At 34.3% G+C, this 19,334-nt stretch overlaps 2 protein-coding genes across 3 annotated transcripts; one reads left to right on the forward strand and one right to left on the reverse strand.

Annotated features, from left to right (window-relative positions):
* Positions 1-115: 115 nt before the first annotated feature.
* Positions 116-5,744, forward strand: LOC126676886 (sucrose synthase 7-like). Of its 2 annotated transcripts, none has more exons than XM_050371208.2 (14): positions 116-611; positions 720-874; positions 1,151-1,343; positions 1,435-1,553; positions 2,202-2,418; positions 2,908-3,003; positions 3,096-3,269; positions 3,361-3,477; positions 3,557-3,723; positions 3,812-4,036; positions 4,137-4,703; positions 4,792-4,930; positions 5,209-5,285; positions 5,452-5,744. In XM_050371208.2, exons 1-14 carry the CDS (start codon positions 378-380, stop codon positions 5,483-5,485), a joined length of 2,514 nt encoding a protein of 837 aa, XP_050227165.1. In that variant the 5' UTR covers positions 116-377; the 3' UTR covers positions 5,486-5,744. The 2 variants fall into 2 exon arrangements, with proteins under 2 accessions (XP_050227165.1, XP_050227166.1); XM_050371209.2 differs by having other exon boundaries at positions 119-611; positions 5,209-5,328.
* A 135-nt stretch (positions 5,745-5,879) lies between these two features.
* On the reverse strand, positions 5,880-18,664 carry LOC126676885 (anaphase-promoting complex subunit 5). The gene is made up of 20 exons (XM_050371207.2): positions 18,471-18,664; positions 18,205-18,364; positions 18,002-18,123; positions 17,246-17,492; positions 16,746-16,923; positions 16,575-16,653; positions 16,389-16,474; positions 16,050-16,176; positions 15,409-15,441; positions 13,457-13,705; positions 12,846-12,923; positions 12,471-12,733; positions 11,634-11,693; positions 11,449-11,516; positions 11,016-11,121; positions 10,769-10,910; positions 9,247-9,345; positions 8,212-8,476; positions 7,068-7,135; positions 5,880-6,120 (listed from the first exon to the last, which is right to left on the reverse strand). The coding sequence occupies exons 1-20, from the start codon at positions 18,612-18,614 to the stop codon at positions 5,956-5,958; spliced, it is 2,739 nt and encodes a 912-aa protein (XP_050227164.1). The 5' UTR covers positions 18,615-18,664; the 3' UTR covers positions 5,880-5,955.
* Positions 18,665-19,334: the final 670 nt, after the last annotated feature.

Genomic DNA, 19,334 nt, shown 5'->3' on the forward strand with positions numbered 1-19,334 from the left:
AAAGTTTTCCATAATATTGTTGTTTTCTGATCGGCATCTATTATTTGCGTGCTTTTTTTATCTCTTTCGACATTGTTTTTTCTTTTATTCATTTTCGCGGAGAAATTAATATTTTCCCACCAACTCAAGACCTTTAGGGAATGTTCTTTCTCCTCCAAATGCACTTTCCTTTAAAGAAATATTTCCAAATCCAAACACTTGATTATAGAAAAAGCAAACTCCATACGAACATGGATTCAACACGTATATAGTAAGTATATAATAACCTAAAACCATTGCTATATATATATGCAACACCACCCTCTTTTAAAAATAAAACCATTACTCATTCTTTCGATTTACAAGAATTCATTACAACTAGTGAGTTCATATATACTATGGCGCCCGGTGCAACGCTGAAACGGTCCGATTCGATTGCGGATAATATGCCGGAAGCGTTGAAGCAAAGCCGGTATCATATGAAGAAATGTTTTGGTAAGTACGTGCAGAAAGGAAGACGGATCATGAAGCTTCAGAATTTGCTTGATGAAATGGAGGATGTGATTGATGATAAGCTTGAAAGAACTAAAGTTCTTGAAGGTTTGCTTGGTGACATTTGGTACTCTACTCAGGTTCGTGTCTTCCTTTCTTAACGTATACGAGAAATTTTTAGATTTTGTCCATCACGTCATCTGTCGTATAATTAATGAATTATAATTATGTTTTTATGGTATTTTCAGGAAGCCGTAGTGAATCCTCCATATGTAGCATTTGCTATAAGACCAAGTCCTGGTTTCTGGGAATTTATCAGAGTTAACTCTTCTGATCTTGCAGTTGATGGAATCAATGCTACAGAATACTTGAAATTCAAAGAAATGATATTTGAAGAAACCTGGTATTTACATTTCCTTATTTTTTTTAATTCAGTTTAAATTACTATTACGCCCGAGTTTACGTCAAAATTACTATTTTCCCCATAATTTTCTAAAATTGCTATTTTTTTGACTTTTACATATTACATAATTGAAATTTTCTCCCAGACCGGAGTTTTTAAAATTTAAGAGAAAAATGTAATTTTGATTTAATATCGGAGTACAAAAGTAATTTTTCCTTTTTTAGATCTCTAGGTTTTTATAGTTGCAAAAACTAATTTACCAATTGAAAAATGCAGGGCAAAGGATGTGAATGCATTGGAAGTAGATTTTGGAGCATTTGATTTCAATTTACCAAAATTAACATTATCATCTTCAATTGGAAATGGACTCAACTTTATTTCAAAGTTCATAACTTCAAAATTAAGTGGGAAGCAAGAAAATGCTAAGCCAATAGTGGATTACTTGCTATCACTCAATCATCAAGGAGAAGTATGGTCAACATCTTAATTAATTTAGATTTAATTTTGTATGAACACATGCAAACCCTAATTAAGTTCTAACAAATTTGATTCTGGTGCAGAAACTTATGATCAATGAGACCCTAAATACTGTTTCAAAGCTTCAGATGGCATTGATTGTTGCTGAAGTCTACCTTTCACAACTTCCCAAGGACACCCCTTATCAGAATTTTGAGCTAAGGTAAATTTAATTCTCTTGCATGGCTGAGTTCGGTTTGGTTCAACAGAATTTAATTAAACCATTCAATATTGGATAGTTTGAAAACCAAATCATATGAAATATTTATATCAATTACCAGTTTGATTAACCAAAATTTATAATTTGCTTCGGGTCTGTTCGATTCCATTCGGTTAATATAAATTCAGACTAAATTAACATATTAATTTACATATACATATATATATATATATATTACTAATCAAAATGACATTTGTTTTGAAGTACATTTTTTCGCCTAGTTTGGTTATTCAATGGTAGAAGTCAAACCAAAATTGAAACTAAAATTTTTACTCATTCACATCCAAATTAATCCTTTTTAATCATTTATCCGAATCAAAACATATTTCAATATCTGATCTAGTTAGGAAAAATAGCCTAGTTCAGTTTTTGTTCAGCCCTACTTACGTGTTTTGGTTCAATTCACCCCAGTCTAGCAGTCAAGTTTCTGCATTTTAAATATAGTTTGTACCGAAATGAAAACGCTAGAACATGTTTCGGGATCTAATGGAACTTCATGCTCAAAACATTTTTAAGATGTAAACATTGTAGAAATTGTGTGACGTATCAAAGATGAATAGTTAAAAAGATTTAGACTGTTTTTTTTTTCAGCTTCAAAGAATGGGGCTTTGAGAAAGGATGGGGTGACACCGCAGAGAGAGCTAGGGAGACAATGAGGTCACTCTCAGAAGTGCTCCAAGCTCCTGATCCAGTAAACATGGAGAAATTCTTTAGCAAGGTCCCAACAATTTTCAATGTTGTAATTTTCTCTCCTCATGGATATTTCGGACAAGCTAATGTACTTGGCTTGCCTGATACTGGTGGGCAGGTATATAAATTTTCATTCAATTCCTACTTGTATTTTAATTCGTACAAGCTTTGTTTCAGAGGAACTTACTGAGTCCTAATGTTTTCCACTTCTGAAAACTCTTATGAAACTCAAAACCTTCTATTTATAAAAGGGAAATGGGTCATATATGCACTTAATGTTTGACTCGAGGTCCGGAAAAGTTCAAATATGCCTCTAACGTCTTAAAAATTGACCAAGCAGACCCTTTGATTTTGACAATTGGACCCCCAACGTCTCATTTATAAGTCAAAATAGAGGCCTCATTGTTCACTTTTTTAAGTTTTAGGGGCATATTTGAACATTTCCGGACATTAGGGGCTCACTTGATTCTGCAAACAAATCTTAGGCATAAATAACCCTTTTCTCTTTATAAAACATTACTCTAAGGAATGTCATTTCACCGATTCTATTTCCATGTTTTCCGCTCATGCAACGGTTACAACGAACCTGTTATGTCATCTTAAACAGGTAGTCTACATCTTGGACCAAGTTAAAGCATTGGAAGACGAATTACTTCTCAGAATCAAACAACAAGGACTCAATGTCAAACCTCAGATTATAGTGGTAAGTAAAAGTAAAGTATGCTGCTTGAAATAAATCAAATCAATCATATCTAATTAGGTAAGCTTGATTGTGTTATGCTCGAAACTAAACAGGTCACTCGTTTAATTCCTGATGCTCGTGGAACCAAATGTAACCAAGAATTGGAAGCAATTAATGGCACAAAGCATTCCAATATCCTTCGAGTTCCATTCACAGTAGAAAACCGGGTGCTTCGCCAATGGATTTCGCGTTTCGAAGTCTATCCGTACCTTGAGAAGTTCACTCAGGCATGTCCTAACCTGTAAAATGCCATTCTCCTTGTAGAGACCGCCCTTAGACAGCTGTCACTTAATGTTTTATTCTTCTTGAATTCCTCAGGATGTTGCAGTGAAGGTACTAGACCTGATGGATGGGAAACCAGATCTCATCATCGGAAACTATACCGATGGGAATTTAGCAGCAACTCTCCTGGCTAACAAACTTGGAGTTACTCAGGTACTCAGATCTCTACAGTTTGTTTATAATAAAACAGAAATATATATTATATACTAACTAAAATTGATGTTGCAATTAGGCAACAATTGCACATGCCCTAGAGAAGACAAAGTATGAAGATTCGGACATTAAGTGGAAGGAATTAGAACCCAAGTATCACTTTTCCTGCCAATTCATAGCTGATACAATTTCAATGAATGCAGCAGATTTCATCATAGCCAGCACTTACCAGGAAATTGCTGGAAGGTTCAAAACTATCCCTTTTATTTGTTCACATTGTCCTAATAATACGTAAACTTATCAAATATATCAATGTAAATCTTCTGTTTTGCAGCAAAGATAGACCAGGACAATATGAGAGCCATTCTGCATTTACATTACCAGGGCTCTGTCGAGTTGTTTCAGGAATTAATGTCTTTGATCCAAAATTCAACATTGCCGCACCTGGCGCTGACCAATCTGTATACTTCCCCAACACAGAGAAACAGAGAAGATTTTCACAGTTTAACCCTGCTATTGAAGAACTTTTGTATAGCAAACAAGAGAATGAAGAACACATGTATGTATCACTCATACCTAATTTGCTCGAGACTTGAGAATTTTGAATTCTATGATTTGAATTAACAGTTTATCTTAATGTATGTTCAAAAAAAAAACAGTGGATATCTAGCGGACAAGAAAAAACCTATTATCTTCTCAATGGCAAGGTTTGATACAGTTAAGAACCTGACAGGACTTACCGAATGGTACGGAATGAACAAGAGGCTGAGAAATTTGGTTAATTTAGTCTTAGTCGGAGCATTTTTCGATCCTACGAAATCCAAAGACAGAGAAGAGACGGCTGAAATCAAGAAGATGCATGCATTGATGGAAAAGTACCAGCTAAAGGGTCAGATAAGATGGATAGCAGCACAGACGGATCGACAGCGGAATGGAGAACTCTACCGATGCATTGCGGACACGAAGGGAGCTTTTGTGCAGCCAGCTCTTTATGAAGCATTTGGACTCACAGTTATTGAAGCAATGAACTGTGGATTACCTACCTTCGCAACCAATCAAGGAGGTCCAGCTGAAATAATCATCGACGGGGTCTCAGGATTCCTAATTGATCCCAACAATGGCGATGAGTCAAGCAACAAAATCGCCGACTTCTTTGAGATGTGCAAGACAGATGCAGGATATTGGAATAAATTTTCTGAAAATGGGTTGAAACGCATAAACGAATGGTAAGTCAGCCATATGAATAAAATCATCAGCTAAACTATAACTCTCTTTGTTTACTTGCTGAATCAAACACCGGATACGCCTTTGTAGCTACACATGGGAGATCTATGCAAATAAGGTACTGAATATGGGCGGCATCTATACATTCTGGAGGCAGATGAACAAGGATCAGAAACAAGCAAAACAAAGATACATCCAAATGTTCTATAATCTCCAACTAAGGAAACTGGTATGCTACAAATGCCGTTAATTAGCTGCTTTATGCCTGAGCTCTATATAGCACAAAACAAAAAAACAACCAAATGATGAAACGGAAAATAAGAAAATATATTTTTGACAATAGGTTATAAATATAAAGTTTCAGAATTTTAGAAGCATTTCAGAAACACAAATGAAACAACAAAACATAGAAATCGATTTCCATGCAACATAGCAAAAGCTTAATTGAAATCGTAAAGAAACCATAAAATGTTAAAGCTTTTCTTGTTTCAAATGTGACAATATTAGGTGAAGAATGTGCCTATACAACCTGAAGAAGTTCAGCAACAACCAGAGCGAAAGCCGGTAAACAAAGCACCACCAAGGCAAGTTCCTTAACTCATCACATCCGCTGCATTCCCTTTCCGGGTAATGAATTCGATAACGATTTCTTTCTTAATTCCAATATCAGCATGTATAGAAAAAAACATCTATAGTTATCTTAAAGAACAAGTTACGCATTCTAACATACATATTCTTGGACTTGTGCAGCACTAGACGCAGTCAGTCTCGATTGCAGAGGTAAAGAACATCAAACAAGCATAGAGTTTAGAAATTTCAATATAGAAAATAAAAGCATTTTGACCTTCATATCTATATTCAGGTTGGTGCTTAAAGGGAGTAAATAAGACAGCATAGATCAGATGGCATGCATCATGACTTGATCTTTTGCATTCAAAGCAGCAGCTAATTGTTATAATTTACTACCAAAATAAAGGAACAGCTATTGTGATACAGAGCAAATAAACTGTTAATGATGAATGATCTTACTTTTCAATTTCCAAGCAATTGTCTTGATCTTCTCCTTTTATCAGCATTGTTCTCTGAAGTCAAAAGCTTTATGAAAAGAATTATTGTTTGTGATTGCAAATAAGTATTCTCATCCCAAACAGATAAGATAACAAACCAACACCGCAAGAAAGTACAATACCTTTTTAATATGCGTCTCAAGTTAGGATTGTATAATATTAATTTACATAAAATACATTTTTAATTTTATCTGAACAAATTCAATAAAGGATCATCCTCATCCTGAGGATTTTCAAGAGCTGTTATGTGTTTCTTGAATGAAGCTGCAGCTTCTTCTCTTTCTTCTGATTTTCCCAGTTTGTCATAAGTTAAGGCCATCAAGTAGAAGGCTTCAGCAGCCAATTCATGATACTGTCCAGCATAAGCAATTACATCTTGTCAACAGTACTAACAATAAATAACCCTAAATTGACTATGAACACTTCAAGCATAGGAGAATGTGACGGAAACCTAGCAACAACCTCATAACAAAGTAGGAAGGTGGAGCGGACTAGACTAAAAAAATTCATATAACATTTGTTTAATGTAAGAAAGAAGGACTCCTTTCCACTTACATATCATTTAGATTAGTCACTGCCACTTCCTCTATCAAAGTCATGGCTCCAAGAGAACTCCTTGTTGTGAAATAATTAACTTAGGGCTTAAGAAATGATAGTGTATGCAATACTTACCCTTTTTTTGGCTTTGGGGCATAGCGGCAAAAATTAATTTAATTTAACAGACAAATACTCTCTTGCATGATTGTACCCACAAATGAAAAGTGCTCCTTACTTGCCAAAAAAGGCAATTTTCTCTACATCATGCCGGCACCCCCAACTCAGAATATTTTCAAGCCCAACATTCTGAAGCTACAACTAGTCTATGAAGGAGTTAACAGCAAATCAGCCATGTTGTAGAAAAAAAACATTTACTGACAAGTAGCAATCAAGATTCAAACTGAATTGTATTTTACCTTTTCCTTTTTCTCGTTTTTACCAAATGAATTATATTTTATCTTTTTCTCCTTAATCATCAACTGCTGCTATAAAAATTAAGCTACTCACTTACCAAGTCGTCAAAAGAGTACAAATCAAATGTTTGCTATTCAAGTGATGGTAATCTAAATTATTTCAAATAAGGCTCCCAATTTTTGTTTTTAAGAAAATGAAAAGATTAATATGTCAGAAGAATCTATGACTTGGTTTCTTTGTAGCAAACATTATGACATAATGGAGGAGCAAAGCAATCGAAATTTGGACCACAGAGACTCCTATATTTGCTAAAACGCCGACATCTATGCATATTAAGAGTCAACTTACCTCCAACACCTGACATTCTTCAGAAGCTTGCACCAAAGGATCTAGTACAACCTCGGGATCCTCCGAAACTGAAGAGAAAAAACAGCAATTTATTAAAACATAACGTAAGTTTCCTCAATGCAAAAAGGAAAAAAAGAAGAAGGAAAAATGTACAGAGAATCAATGAACATAAAATGGAAGCTTGTTGACCACATACAAAAGAAACAAAAGTTATATTGAACTGCCATACAAATCACAACAGAGACTAAAGCCAAGTTGAATTAAGTTAAGGAAATCCAATAATTCAAAAATCAGAATATAGAAATAAAATAAAATAGAAAGCTGACAGGGGAAGAAAGAAAAGAAGGGAGAGAATACAGGGGGAGGAGAATGTCTTTTCCCTATCTTGCTTAGAATGTATTAAAAGTCAAGGAAATTACAGAAGCTAGAATTAGAAATGACTACTTCAAACAGCTAATGAGTAAGAAATGGTTTGGTTGCAGTTTTATGAATCAAACCGGCAATTCCAATCTCCTTTTCTTAAGTAGGCAACATTCTGTAAACCAAAATGTAATCACCCCTAATCATTTTTCCACCGTTTATTTACTATATCTTTGGCTTCCTAGCCAGAAGAAATCTTTCCCTGTTATAGGTTTATGGCCATGAAGATCATGATTGCATAACTATTCTACTAAAGCTTCAAAACACAGTCCCTTTACTACATCTTTCTTATGTAGTGAAACAGCTAGTTTGCATATTCTAGATACCTTTCTCATCAGAATGTCATAACTGAATAAACCATTGTAATATACAAATAGAGGCAACACGTCACAGACCATGGAAACAGCAATAATAAAAATTCAAATACTTTGAGTTTCCGTTCATTTTATATAATTCTTCGGATAGAAGGCTCACACATTAAATCCTGACATTCACTAGCAACTATCATTTTCACCTATCAGCTCATTAGGGATATAAATCTTGGAATGATCAATTGTTTATATTTAACTCCTCGTTTGCCAGCTTCGAATCTTATGCATTATCCAACTAGTATTAGAAGATATATCTTCAATAACACTACCCTTCATCACTATTCATACTACAGACTCGGTTAATATTAAGAAATGTATCAATTAAAAAAAATTAAAGACCATGAGAAATAAACCTGTATAATTTGGATCAGAAAGATAGCATTTTGCTTCAGCAATTCGAGCCCTGGCTCGGAGCTCCAAACCTCCATGACCAAGAACCACCGGAAGAGCTCCATGTACAAGTGTTAAGGCCCTTTTAGCATGATTTGATCCGAGTGAGAGCCACAGCTCCGCAATGGTGAGAAGAGCTGATGCCTTGAGAAGATCCATGTTAAAAGACTGGCAAAATGAGAGGCTTGCCAAAGCATATGGAAGCCCTAAAACAGCATTGCCCGATTTCTAACAACAAAAAACAAGTTTTAGTCTCATTGCACTAAAATACAGAATGAGTTTTATAAAATAGCCAGCACTACCACATAAGTCAAGAACTCAAGGCATTAATTTATCCAACACATCTCATATCTGTGCTATTATTGAAAAAAGAAATGAAAACTCCCCTTGTTTTCATAAGCATACGACTAACAGTACTTTTTTAAAATTCTGCAGAGATGGGTTAAGTTATTTTTTTTGGTCAAAATGTGTTTTAGTCATGTTCATGACGCTAATAACGCTAGTAATTGAACAAAGGTTAGGAGTAGCCCAGCCCTATTATTCAATCTTTCTATCAAGTTTTCCAATATAGTATGCCTCTGTCGAGGCATGTGATATAATATTAACAAAAGGACATGCAAGGTCTGAGTGATTCCTAGCTCCTACTAGATGAATCAAAATAAACTTTTTGTTTGATATAATTTTCCTATAAATTGCATTGAATTGTACAGACTTCAATTTTAGATGCCAACAAATTTAGAAAAGGAGAAAAATTCTCTAGTAAAGTGACCACATTATTGTCCTGAAATAAAACTGCAGATGCTTTCCAAAGAATCTCCTAACAGCCCAACTCCATTTGCAACAATATTTCTCTTTTAATTCTTTGTGATTATAACTGCAACTGGCAGGTAAACAATATATTTTTCCACTCTTCTTTAAGAAGGGAAATATCATTTTATAAACTCACTATAATATAGCTAAATGTCCTAATAAATATTGAATCAACTGTTAAACCATACCTTGTGGATTTCGGCAAGTAGAAGTAGAACGGCGGCATTCTCAACCTGCATATTGAATTTGTAACATATGCAAAAGAGAGAATGTGCAATAGCTGCAGCCTGAGAAAGAAGACTCAATCAGAAATAGGTAAAGGACCTTAGCAAAAAAAAGCTTATGCAAACTATAAACAATAATTAAATAATATGGTGATCCAAGTATTGAGTTTCTCCAAAAAAAAAAAAAATGTTGAGTTCTCAAAAGATACATCCAGGCCAAAGAAATTTGATATCTATACTTGATATAGCAGCCTCCAAACCCTCAAATTAATAAGGCTTAATTACTTAAAAACCACCCACCTTGAACTTTTTTTTCGTTTATACCCTGACCTAGAAAAAAAATTCATTTATACCCTGACGTATGTGTTTATGTTTCACTTCTACCCCAAATTTCAAAAAAAAAGATGATATATTGAAAACAACTAAATAAAAGGATTATATTATACTTTTTTCTATTAAAAAAATACAAAGAAATACTTCATCTTTAAAAATGTTCAAAAGTAGGGATTATTTAAAACTTCTTTTTTAAATGAAAAGAGGTTAATTTAGTGCCTCGGGGTAGAGGTGAAACATAAACACATACGTCAGGGTATAAATGAATTTTTTCCTAGGTCAGGGTATAAACGAAAAAAAAGTTCAAGGTGGGTGGTTTTTAAGTAATTAAGCCAATTAATAACAATAACAGTGAACATAAATTTTTAGTTCAATATTAGCAGAGATTATAAGTATTACTGAAATAAAGTGAGTTAAAAATTCGTAAACTGGCATTAAAGCATGTCACTAATGGACTAACAAGCAATACAAGTTTTAATCCAATTGGAAAATCCCAATTAGAAAACTATGTCTGCTTAAACCATATTCAAGCTGCATATATATCATTTGGTTTTATCCACTAGATTCTGAGTATAAATCAGTCCAAAAGTTGTTTAAACTTTGGCCTGTTATTCCTTGAGTTGTTAAAGGTTTTCTGATTAAACTACAAGTCTCGGACGGGTAAGGTTTTATACCTTGCTTAGTTCGCTTTTCGTTGAACAGTAGCATAAAACTTACAAATAATTTGAACAATGTAATTTCTCGGTATATTTACAATAAGGTTAGGTTAAAACTCACATAAATAGATTTTTTCCAAGCTATTTAACAAGTTTTAGCATAAGAGCTCTCCCATACATAATAGTCCAAATCCTAAAGAACAATAACGGTCAGTTTGGGATTGTGGTACATTTTTGTGTTTCTTTTGAATAAAAATGCGTTTGCAGAAAGCACTAAATGAGAGTCCAGACCTAGAAAAGAAAAAACAAATTAAAAGTTCTTACCAAATGGTTATGAAATTACATTTAAGTGATTCCGTAAGGTGAAAACTCAACATCAAATGGACACTAATGCTCAGAAGTCATTCAACAACCGCTTCTGTTATAAATAGTGATTTTCATACCTTGAGTTGCACAGAAACTAGGATATTCAATACTTAAATTCAGAATATACAAACCTCACTGAATTGCTTTGCTGCAAGCAATGTACGAGCATGGCGAAGACCTGCTTCTCTCTTCAGCTCCATGTCCACACCATTGACAGGTGATGCTAAAACCCCAAGTTCGTTGCATAATTGTTGTGCTAGTTTTAAATGTCCTCTGCACAAAATGATACACTCCAGTTAACCAAATATTAGAAAGCTACATCTTACATGATGTAACAAAAGAAAATCTAAATGTTGAATATAGCTACCTTAACCTCACCTATGCAAAGCACGTTCATGGAGCAGCTGCAGTTTTAGTAGTAAAATTACCGATCTTGAGACAGATGAAAACTTCTGTTCAGCTACTTTAAGAGCAGAAAGAGCCTCTAAAAGGTAAACAGACAAAATTAGAAAGTTAAGAGAAATAACTAATTTAAAAAGTAAGCAGAACATGATTTTAAAAATCTTTGCATTTTATTTTCAAAAAAAGAGATCATAATTGACAGAAAAGTCTAATTACGTAATTTCTGAACATATAGAGATCCTCTGGTTTACCAAAAAAAACATAGGAACATCACATAATTTCCAAGATACAATTTTTTTTAAGCATTGAAGGGTTCACATAATTTGAATGATACTATGAATTTGACAGTGACAAATTCCAAAATTAAAATGCACAAGTAAGAGATAAGTGTCTGAGTATTCAATCTTACCTTTGTATCCCTGAAATACCGCTAAATGTTGAATGAGCTTGGCATGCACCAATGCTGCATCTGATGAACTTGCGACGCCAAAATAAGTTCGAACGCATTACACAAGGTTTGTGGGTAGGAAAGTAATTGTGAAAAATCAAACCAGATGACATAGAGAATATAAATGAAATTATAGCTGAAGTTACCTTGAGGAATCAATAAAACACGTTGCATGTACCAAAGCATTGATTCGAGCAAGAGGGGCACTGTGGACACCATAAAAAGAACAAGCAGTTACATTTTGTTTTCAGACATGAGATCTGAAAGAAGCAGTTAATTTTTATCTGTTTTTAAAACATGAGATCTGAAAGGAGCAGTTTGATTTTTTTTAGTTTTCACTGCAAATGTGAAAATTTCAATCACCATGCCTAGAATCCTCATACATACCAACACAAACACATATGTGAAAAGGCAACAGTAAACAATATTTTGCTAAGGAGGTGATTACAAATCAGGTTTTCCAAACTGATACTCAAAACAGCAATAAGTGTCTGCTAGTAGTCAGAGAGTCAGAAAATATCATCACCAAATTGCCACAGTACTTACTAATTTTTCTACTTGAGACAGACACCTCATTTTTCAAACCACAAACTGAGAGGAAAAGGGAAAAGGTGGACTTGATGCCTCCTAAGTTTGATTGGTCATTTACCTAGTACAGATTACAATCTTACTGCAGTTAAACATTTCATTTTCATGTACAATCACATGCAAATGGTCAATCTTTCCATTCTTGGTTTCTGACACTCGGACCTTATGTAGAAAGGCAAATCAGGCTAGAAGCGTGAATATATTCCAGATTAATCAATCTAGTTAGCGCACTCCCCAAAGTAGATAATTAAATTTTCTTACCAGCCCCTTTTTTCAATGAGACATCTAGCACGTATTCACAAGTAGTTCACAAATAATTTTTTTCACAGCTCAATGAATCATCATAACAAGGAACATTTAAGAGTGACTGCTTATTCTATCTTGTCAAATGTCACCTTCCATATGTCTCCCATGCGGTGGCGCGAAGCAAGTAGGAAGAACCTAATATTTGCAAAACAGATAGGGGAATTGAACTTGGTTGCATACAGAATTGAAGAGCATGGAAATTTTCTCCAGATCCATAATCCTGGGTCAACACTAGCGAACCCATTGGTTTTGTCAAATTTTTAAGCCATGATGTACATAAAGCACCATCAGTTGTTGCAGTGAAGGTCTCTGAAGAAAATTCACTAATCAAATTTGAACATAATCTGAGTTCCTGCATTAAGGCAATAAAAAGCATATAGAATTAAAAACAACATAAAATGGCTAAGGGTTTATGAGATTTGGAAATTGTGTACAGTATTATTATTGACCATGCAATTAATTACCTTGCATACGTTTATTGGAGACGTTTTAAGCTTCATGGAAACTTTGGGACCAAATGATAGCAGAGGTCTTTGCACATGCTGCAAATGATATAGATGTTGCAACAAACTCATATAAATATAAGAAAACAAAGATCAAGGACAACTGGCGTTGAACTTCTCTGCCTGCCCAATAAATCACAATGTAACTCCGTAACCACTGAAGAATAAAATCACTCACTAAGCAATTGACTTCATCTCAATATAGTCTTCCCAAAGGAATTTTTCCACAGAACAACATGACATGCACCATATGAACCAGAAGACTATAATAGTAATGTGCATATAATGTACTTATTTATCAGACCATGCTAAGGATATATATAAAAACAGATATAAAAAATACCATCATATCTATAAGGAAAGAAACTATATCTATATGACAGAGTAACAACTTTGACCAGTATGACTCCCACGCAACTAACATATAAGCAAGAATATGATTAATAAGTTCATATGATTCTAAAGTGCATTGTGATATCACATATTCATGACCTACCACTGCACAAAATAAATAAATGTCACTCATTCAATGGGCAACTAAATTACTACAAATATACATTCATTTTTTTTACCGTCAAGTCAAATTTGGCCATTGCAAGGTGATTAGAGGCAACCAATCTTTTCAAATTTAAACTGTCTGCTCTCTTCAAAGACTCCTGCAAGAGAACAAACAACTGCTGCGCGACAGACACTGAAATGCCCATGCTGGTCATAGTTGAGTTGGATGTTCCAAGTATTCCAGCTGTAGTCGAGCTACCAATTTCAGATAACAAGTTGCAGATAGCAGCTAAAGTGTATGCAAGACAACTGTCATCGCTTTGCTGCAAGTAGAAGAAATGAGGCTTACTAACATATGCAACATATGAGAAGTAGTAACTCCTTAGAAACCATGTTGCAGTTTTGAAATAATCCGACGGCAAGCAAGTAAAATTTATATGATTAAATGGTAGGCCATTTGACACTTTACTGAAAAATGTTTACATAATTTAGATACACATCTTCCGCTAAAGCAATCAGCATCCATCAAATCCTTGCAAAACAGATTCATAGTGAATTTTTTTAATTTAATCATTATTATGACAGAGATCAAAAGGCACCAACCCTCATTAAGAATCTTGTTGATAAGTTTAGAATCTATAACTTCTTGCTACATCCAAATATACATCAATTGTGCTGTAATTACTACTTAACTGCAGGACTTGATTCTAGGATCTAGATTAGTTCTAGACATGTACATATGAGAATTAAAAGAGAGAACACAAGCTTCACTTTCTTTCTTGACCAGGCAGCCAATTACGAATGGGATCAATGATAATATTGTTTTTCTCCTCACTACAATTTAAAGCTGCACAGCCATATCTCAAACAATTGCTAAAAACCCATGTTTCTGCTAAAACTCTATCTAATCAACTCCCAACAAATATTTCCGAATTCGACAGAATAAAAAGAACTCAGCTGATCCACACACTCTCCAACTCACCAGGGTTGCCCCATTATCCACAAAACCTCAAAATCCATTAAATCAATAAAAGATCTTAAAAAATTCATCAAGAGTTCCTGCACTCTTGCATCAGAATCACTTCCAAACCAATTACAACCATCATTTCACATATCCCACAAATCCACCCATATCGAAACCTCCGAACCAATAGTATCATCATCTTCAAACTAATCCGTCATCCGTATAATAGACTGTCAAATCCACCGCTACAAACCCATAAAAAATTTAAAAACTTGACAATTAAAAAATCTAAAGAACCACCATTAACCCCCACATCTACATAGTAATAGATATCTTATAACACAGCTACCCCAATATGCTATGCCCAAGCACAGTCCTAGATGTAGAAATGGTCTAGAATCTATCAATTAAAACACTCTCTAATCTGACCTATCTTATTTAAAAATAAAATTGCAATGGTGTCTGTTTGCGTTTATAAATTTGCAAGCGAGTTGAAGAGCATGTGATTCAAAATATTCGTGGGTTCCTGTCGCCCATCTACTACTACAAGATTTACTAACATAAACAAGTGCAGATTTCAAAAAATCCCATGAAGTTTAGTAAGAAAGAAGAGACAGAACAATGAGAGGACAAAGCTTCTTCCTCTAATGATGAAAAAATGAAAAAGAATGCTTAAGAAAAAATAAAGCACCTCTTCAAACACAAGAACTCTCCATTCAACTAAATGTCGACTTAAAAAAAATTCCTCTTTAGGTTCACCAAAACAAAACTGAATTCAAAAGTAATCTGCAAGAGCAGGGGCTGTTTTTAAAACCTTTATCCAAAGAAAAGCATGTCCGAAAGTTTTTCACAGCCAAATAATCGAGTTCTTAAACTATGATATGATTATTCAAACACTTCAGCTAAATCTTATATTGCACCAGTTTCTTGATCGAATTGTCATCAGAACCATGTAAATTGTGCTCTTCAAAGTTCAAAAACTATGATACCATAATAATATGCAGAATGCAGCAGTACCAATTTTTATTTTGGCAAAAGTAGAAGCAGAATCTACGGGTATACCTCTTGACAAACACGAACTGCTTCTGTTAAGACCTGCACATTGACAAGCAAAACAATTACCAGGCAATCGGGTCACAAAGTCGGACATATCCAGCTATGCTACTAGTTGTATGCATTTAATTCAGGTAGAGTAGCCCAAGTACATTGCACAAACCAAAGAGGTCAGAAATCAAACTCAGGTGCCTCCTTTTTCTTCTTTATTTGTTCTTTTTCAGGTAAAATCCTGGATGCAATTACGCTGACACTATTTAATTGACACTAAGTACGAGATAAGTTAGTGAGTTCAATCATAATCAAAGGCTTGTGTACATTTTGAGTTACAAATGGATACGTGAACCAGCTTATATCCAAATCTCAAACTGCTTAGAAAACGCAGAGTCCTTCATCAATTAATAATGCAACACTTACACATGCTGATAAATACAAATATAACATTTTCAAACTATACAAATTTGGCCAAAGCTACTGCTGAGATGAGAACAATTGAACTCAACCCAAAATTTAGTTGTGAACCAAAATTTCTTAACTTGCTAAGACCTCAGCAAAATATTTACCATCTAATTTAGTGACCCTAGTTTCAGAAGCACAGGTTTAATTAGAAAAACCAAACATTCGTAAAAAGAACATTTCCCCATGCTTACCAGTAAAGCTTGCTTAGGGTGCCCAAAGTAGAAATGCATCATACCCAAACATAACAAAGCAATCTCGTATCTTTCGGACTTATTGGATCCAGAAGATGAAGCAAAATCAAATCCCTCTATCCCTGCACTTCAATAACGAAATTGATCAAATTAGTTCATTTTTAATAGTAAGCACTAAATGAGGTCATCGGAAATGAATAAAAGAGCCCCAAATGCAATCTTTTATCTAGTTGGTGCTTTAATGTGTTAGAATAAATGAATATGTTCATCATAGACTAATTCAAAGACATAGACATGCAAACTTAATTAATTAAGGGGCAGACCATATTAATTGATTACCTGTAATCAAAGTAGCAATGCAGATTCTCCACAGCAGCAAAATAATCATCATGATAAAGGCTATTTAAGTAATGCAAATAATGAACCTGGACCATAATTCAGCACAGATCCCAAAAAGGTTAAGATCAAAAGTTAATATGTAAGAGATAGAGGGACCCATCAGTATTAACTTGCATCCTAACTTACACGATGCAGCTCAGGGGCCAATTTTTTAATCTGCTTCAGTATCATTTCAAAGGTGCTAAAAGAGAAAGAACTGCCATGCCTGTCAGTAGAAACATGACGATAGTTACAACCACCAAGCACTCTAATACCTCGATTGCTAAAAGGAATATAGCAATAAGATACTACACTTACTTCTCAATTGCATCTGCTTGCTCCATTAAGTATCCTTGTACCTGCCAGTTTGTTCGCAGAAAAGCCTCGCCATTGGGATCAGCATCTGCCACTGCATTTGCAAGAGGATGCACATGTAGACAGCCTTCTGTACCTCTGTCACTGTTTTTGGATCTTAGGTCAGCAACAACTTCAACATCTGCATGTTTTGTGTTGTTTTTCATGCTTATTAATCTGATGGAAATCATCTCGTAAAAAATCAAACACTAAATCAGAAGAGCTACAATTCAAAAATAAAAGGTCTGAAAGAACTACATATTCCGAAAGCTGTAGTCAGAGAATGCTTTAATTTGAGATGAAAAGGTGAATCAGTCAACAAATAATCATAACCACAAAATAGAAGAACGTTCAACTTCTTCTAGGCCTAATCTCTGGTTCTTGTTAAAAAGTAAAAGAAGATGCATGCAAGCTTTAAAATCCTTAATCTTCTAGCATGTGATCCAAAGGAAACTAAATAATACCTTCAACCAATGCACATATAGCTTGAGGTGCATGAAAATGGAAAGGAACTCTTTCACTGGCTTGCTTGCTTTCTTCGATTTCCTCACTTGTTCTCTCAGGAACATAATTTTCCAGGTCCATATTTTCATATTCTGAAAACGACTCCAAATCATTACTCGAACCGTCAAAGTTCTGAAACCCATAGGGCAAGCAGCTTGAAAGAGCTTCTTTGTAGTTCCCAATATTGGTCCAAAGATGGCATATGCCCTGCATCAAATTCAAAAGTCTAGGCTATCAGCATCAACTATCTAAAATACAAAAACAAATGCAGTATGTTTAAAGTCCATCAAGAAAACAGCAGGGAAACCACAATGGATAGCAAATTGAGAAGTAAACTAGTGATGGTAAAAACAGCCTTATACTCACAAAACCAACTCTATGTCCGGGTTAATTTAAAAATCAACTCTCCCTAAACCTGAGGATTCCCCTCTTTTTTTATTCTCTATTTGCCTCTCTTCTTTTAACATTTTTGCTTTTACTTTTTCTCGTATTTCTTGAGAAATAACACAAAACAACATACTTTAGCCTCATGTTTCAAAACTTTCGACTACAAAAAGGCCTTTCAATAAATAAAAGGCATTTTGAATGCAGCAAGGTCAACAATGATTCCATTCAAGTTTATATGTCATCCAATGGAACAACCAAAAATGCTTTAAAACAGTACAAAAAGAAATAAATAATTTATAAATCACGAAAATAGCATAAATATGCAGTACCTCAAAAGATAATAAATTGAAAGCAAGTATACATCGACGAAGAAACATTCCAAGAAAACTACTAGGATCAAGAATAACTTGATTTTCTTCCATATGTACAGAATCAGATCCTCCAAGAATTCCTTAAAAACCAAAATAAGTACAAATTATTATCAAAGTATCAATGATTGCCAACAAAGGACCAAATAAACTAACAAACGAACCTCTCATTTCAGTGAAAAAATTAAATAAATCATCAGGAGATAACAAGCTAGAAAGCTTAGTTGTTAAACCATGAATCAACCATTGACCTAAAGATCCACCAATTTCTCTCAATTGATTCAATAAATCCTCCAGTGTTGGCTCCACTATATCATCATAAGACTGAAAAGAAAAGTCACGAGGAAAAATAAATTAAACTCACAAAATGTTGAAGTCAGGCTGTGTGATACAAGGTGCAATTTAGGGATTTAAATGAGCAAAAGTTTACCTTAGTGAGAGCTAAAAGGTACAATCCGAGGCGGTTATGTTGAGAGACTGAAGAGAAAGGGAATGGCGGCGTTGTTTGCAACTGCATAAGGATGCAGACGGAGGTTTTGTGCGGCGTTAGTGTGAAAGAGCCGCCGGCCGCCATTTGCGGTGTTCTGAGTGCGAGTGAGAGCGAGAGCGAGAGCGGGCGCGGGAGTAATTACGAACAGAGAGGTATTTTGGATTTTCAAGGAATAATTTCCATTTAAGTGCTTTAATTTTAAATTTTAAATTTTAAATTTTTAACCAAATATGCCCGCTACGTCGGCTGCATAAAAATATTATGCTTAGTCTAGAATCACAAAGTTGAAAGTATTAAAAAATTCTCTGAGACATACTATCAGAAAAACTTCTCTGACAGGTTAGATGGATAAAAAGACTTGCAGTAACAGCTGCAAGTAGAGCATAATATGCAATAACAATCAAAATAGGCGTTGCAATAATTTGCATTTGATAGTAGAATTGTAAAAATGGACTTAAAAACAAAGTAACAATAACCAAAATAATTGAAATACTAATACTTGAATTTGATTTTTTAATGAATAAATGGTTATTGGCTGTTTTTAAATTTATTTATCACGACCAATTAATTCACACTTAGTAAATTAATTAAAATAAAGCTCCCTAATTTAGGTCAATTAACCCCAAATAAATAATATTTTTTAACTGAAATTTTTATTTAAATATTGACTCGATGCAATAATCATAATTTCAAATAATTATAAATTACTCTGGATTTCGGGCGGCAAACAGAATATCAGAAACCAAATGAACTGAACCAACCTGAAAGCCGCGAAATGTATGCAATGCAACAAAACCATACAGA

The sequence above is a fragment of the Mercurialis annua genome, linkage group LG4 (genome assembly GCF_937616625.2).
Source record: "Mercurialis annua linkage group LG4, ddMerAnnu1.2, whole genome shotgun sequence".
Taxonomy (NCBI): Eukaryota; Viridiplantae; Streptophyta; class Magnoliopsida; order Malpighiales; family Euphorbiaceae; genus Mercurialis; species Mercurialis annua.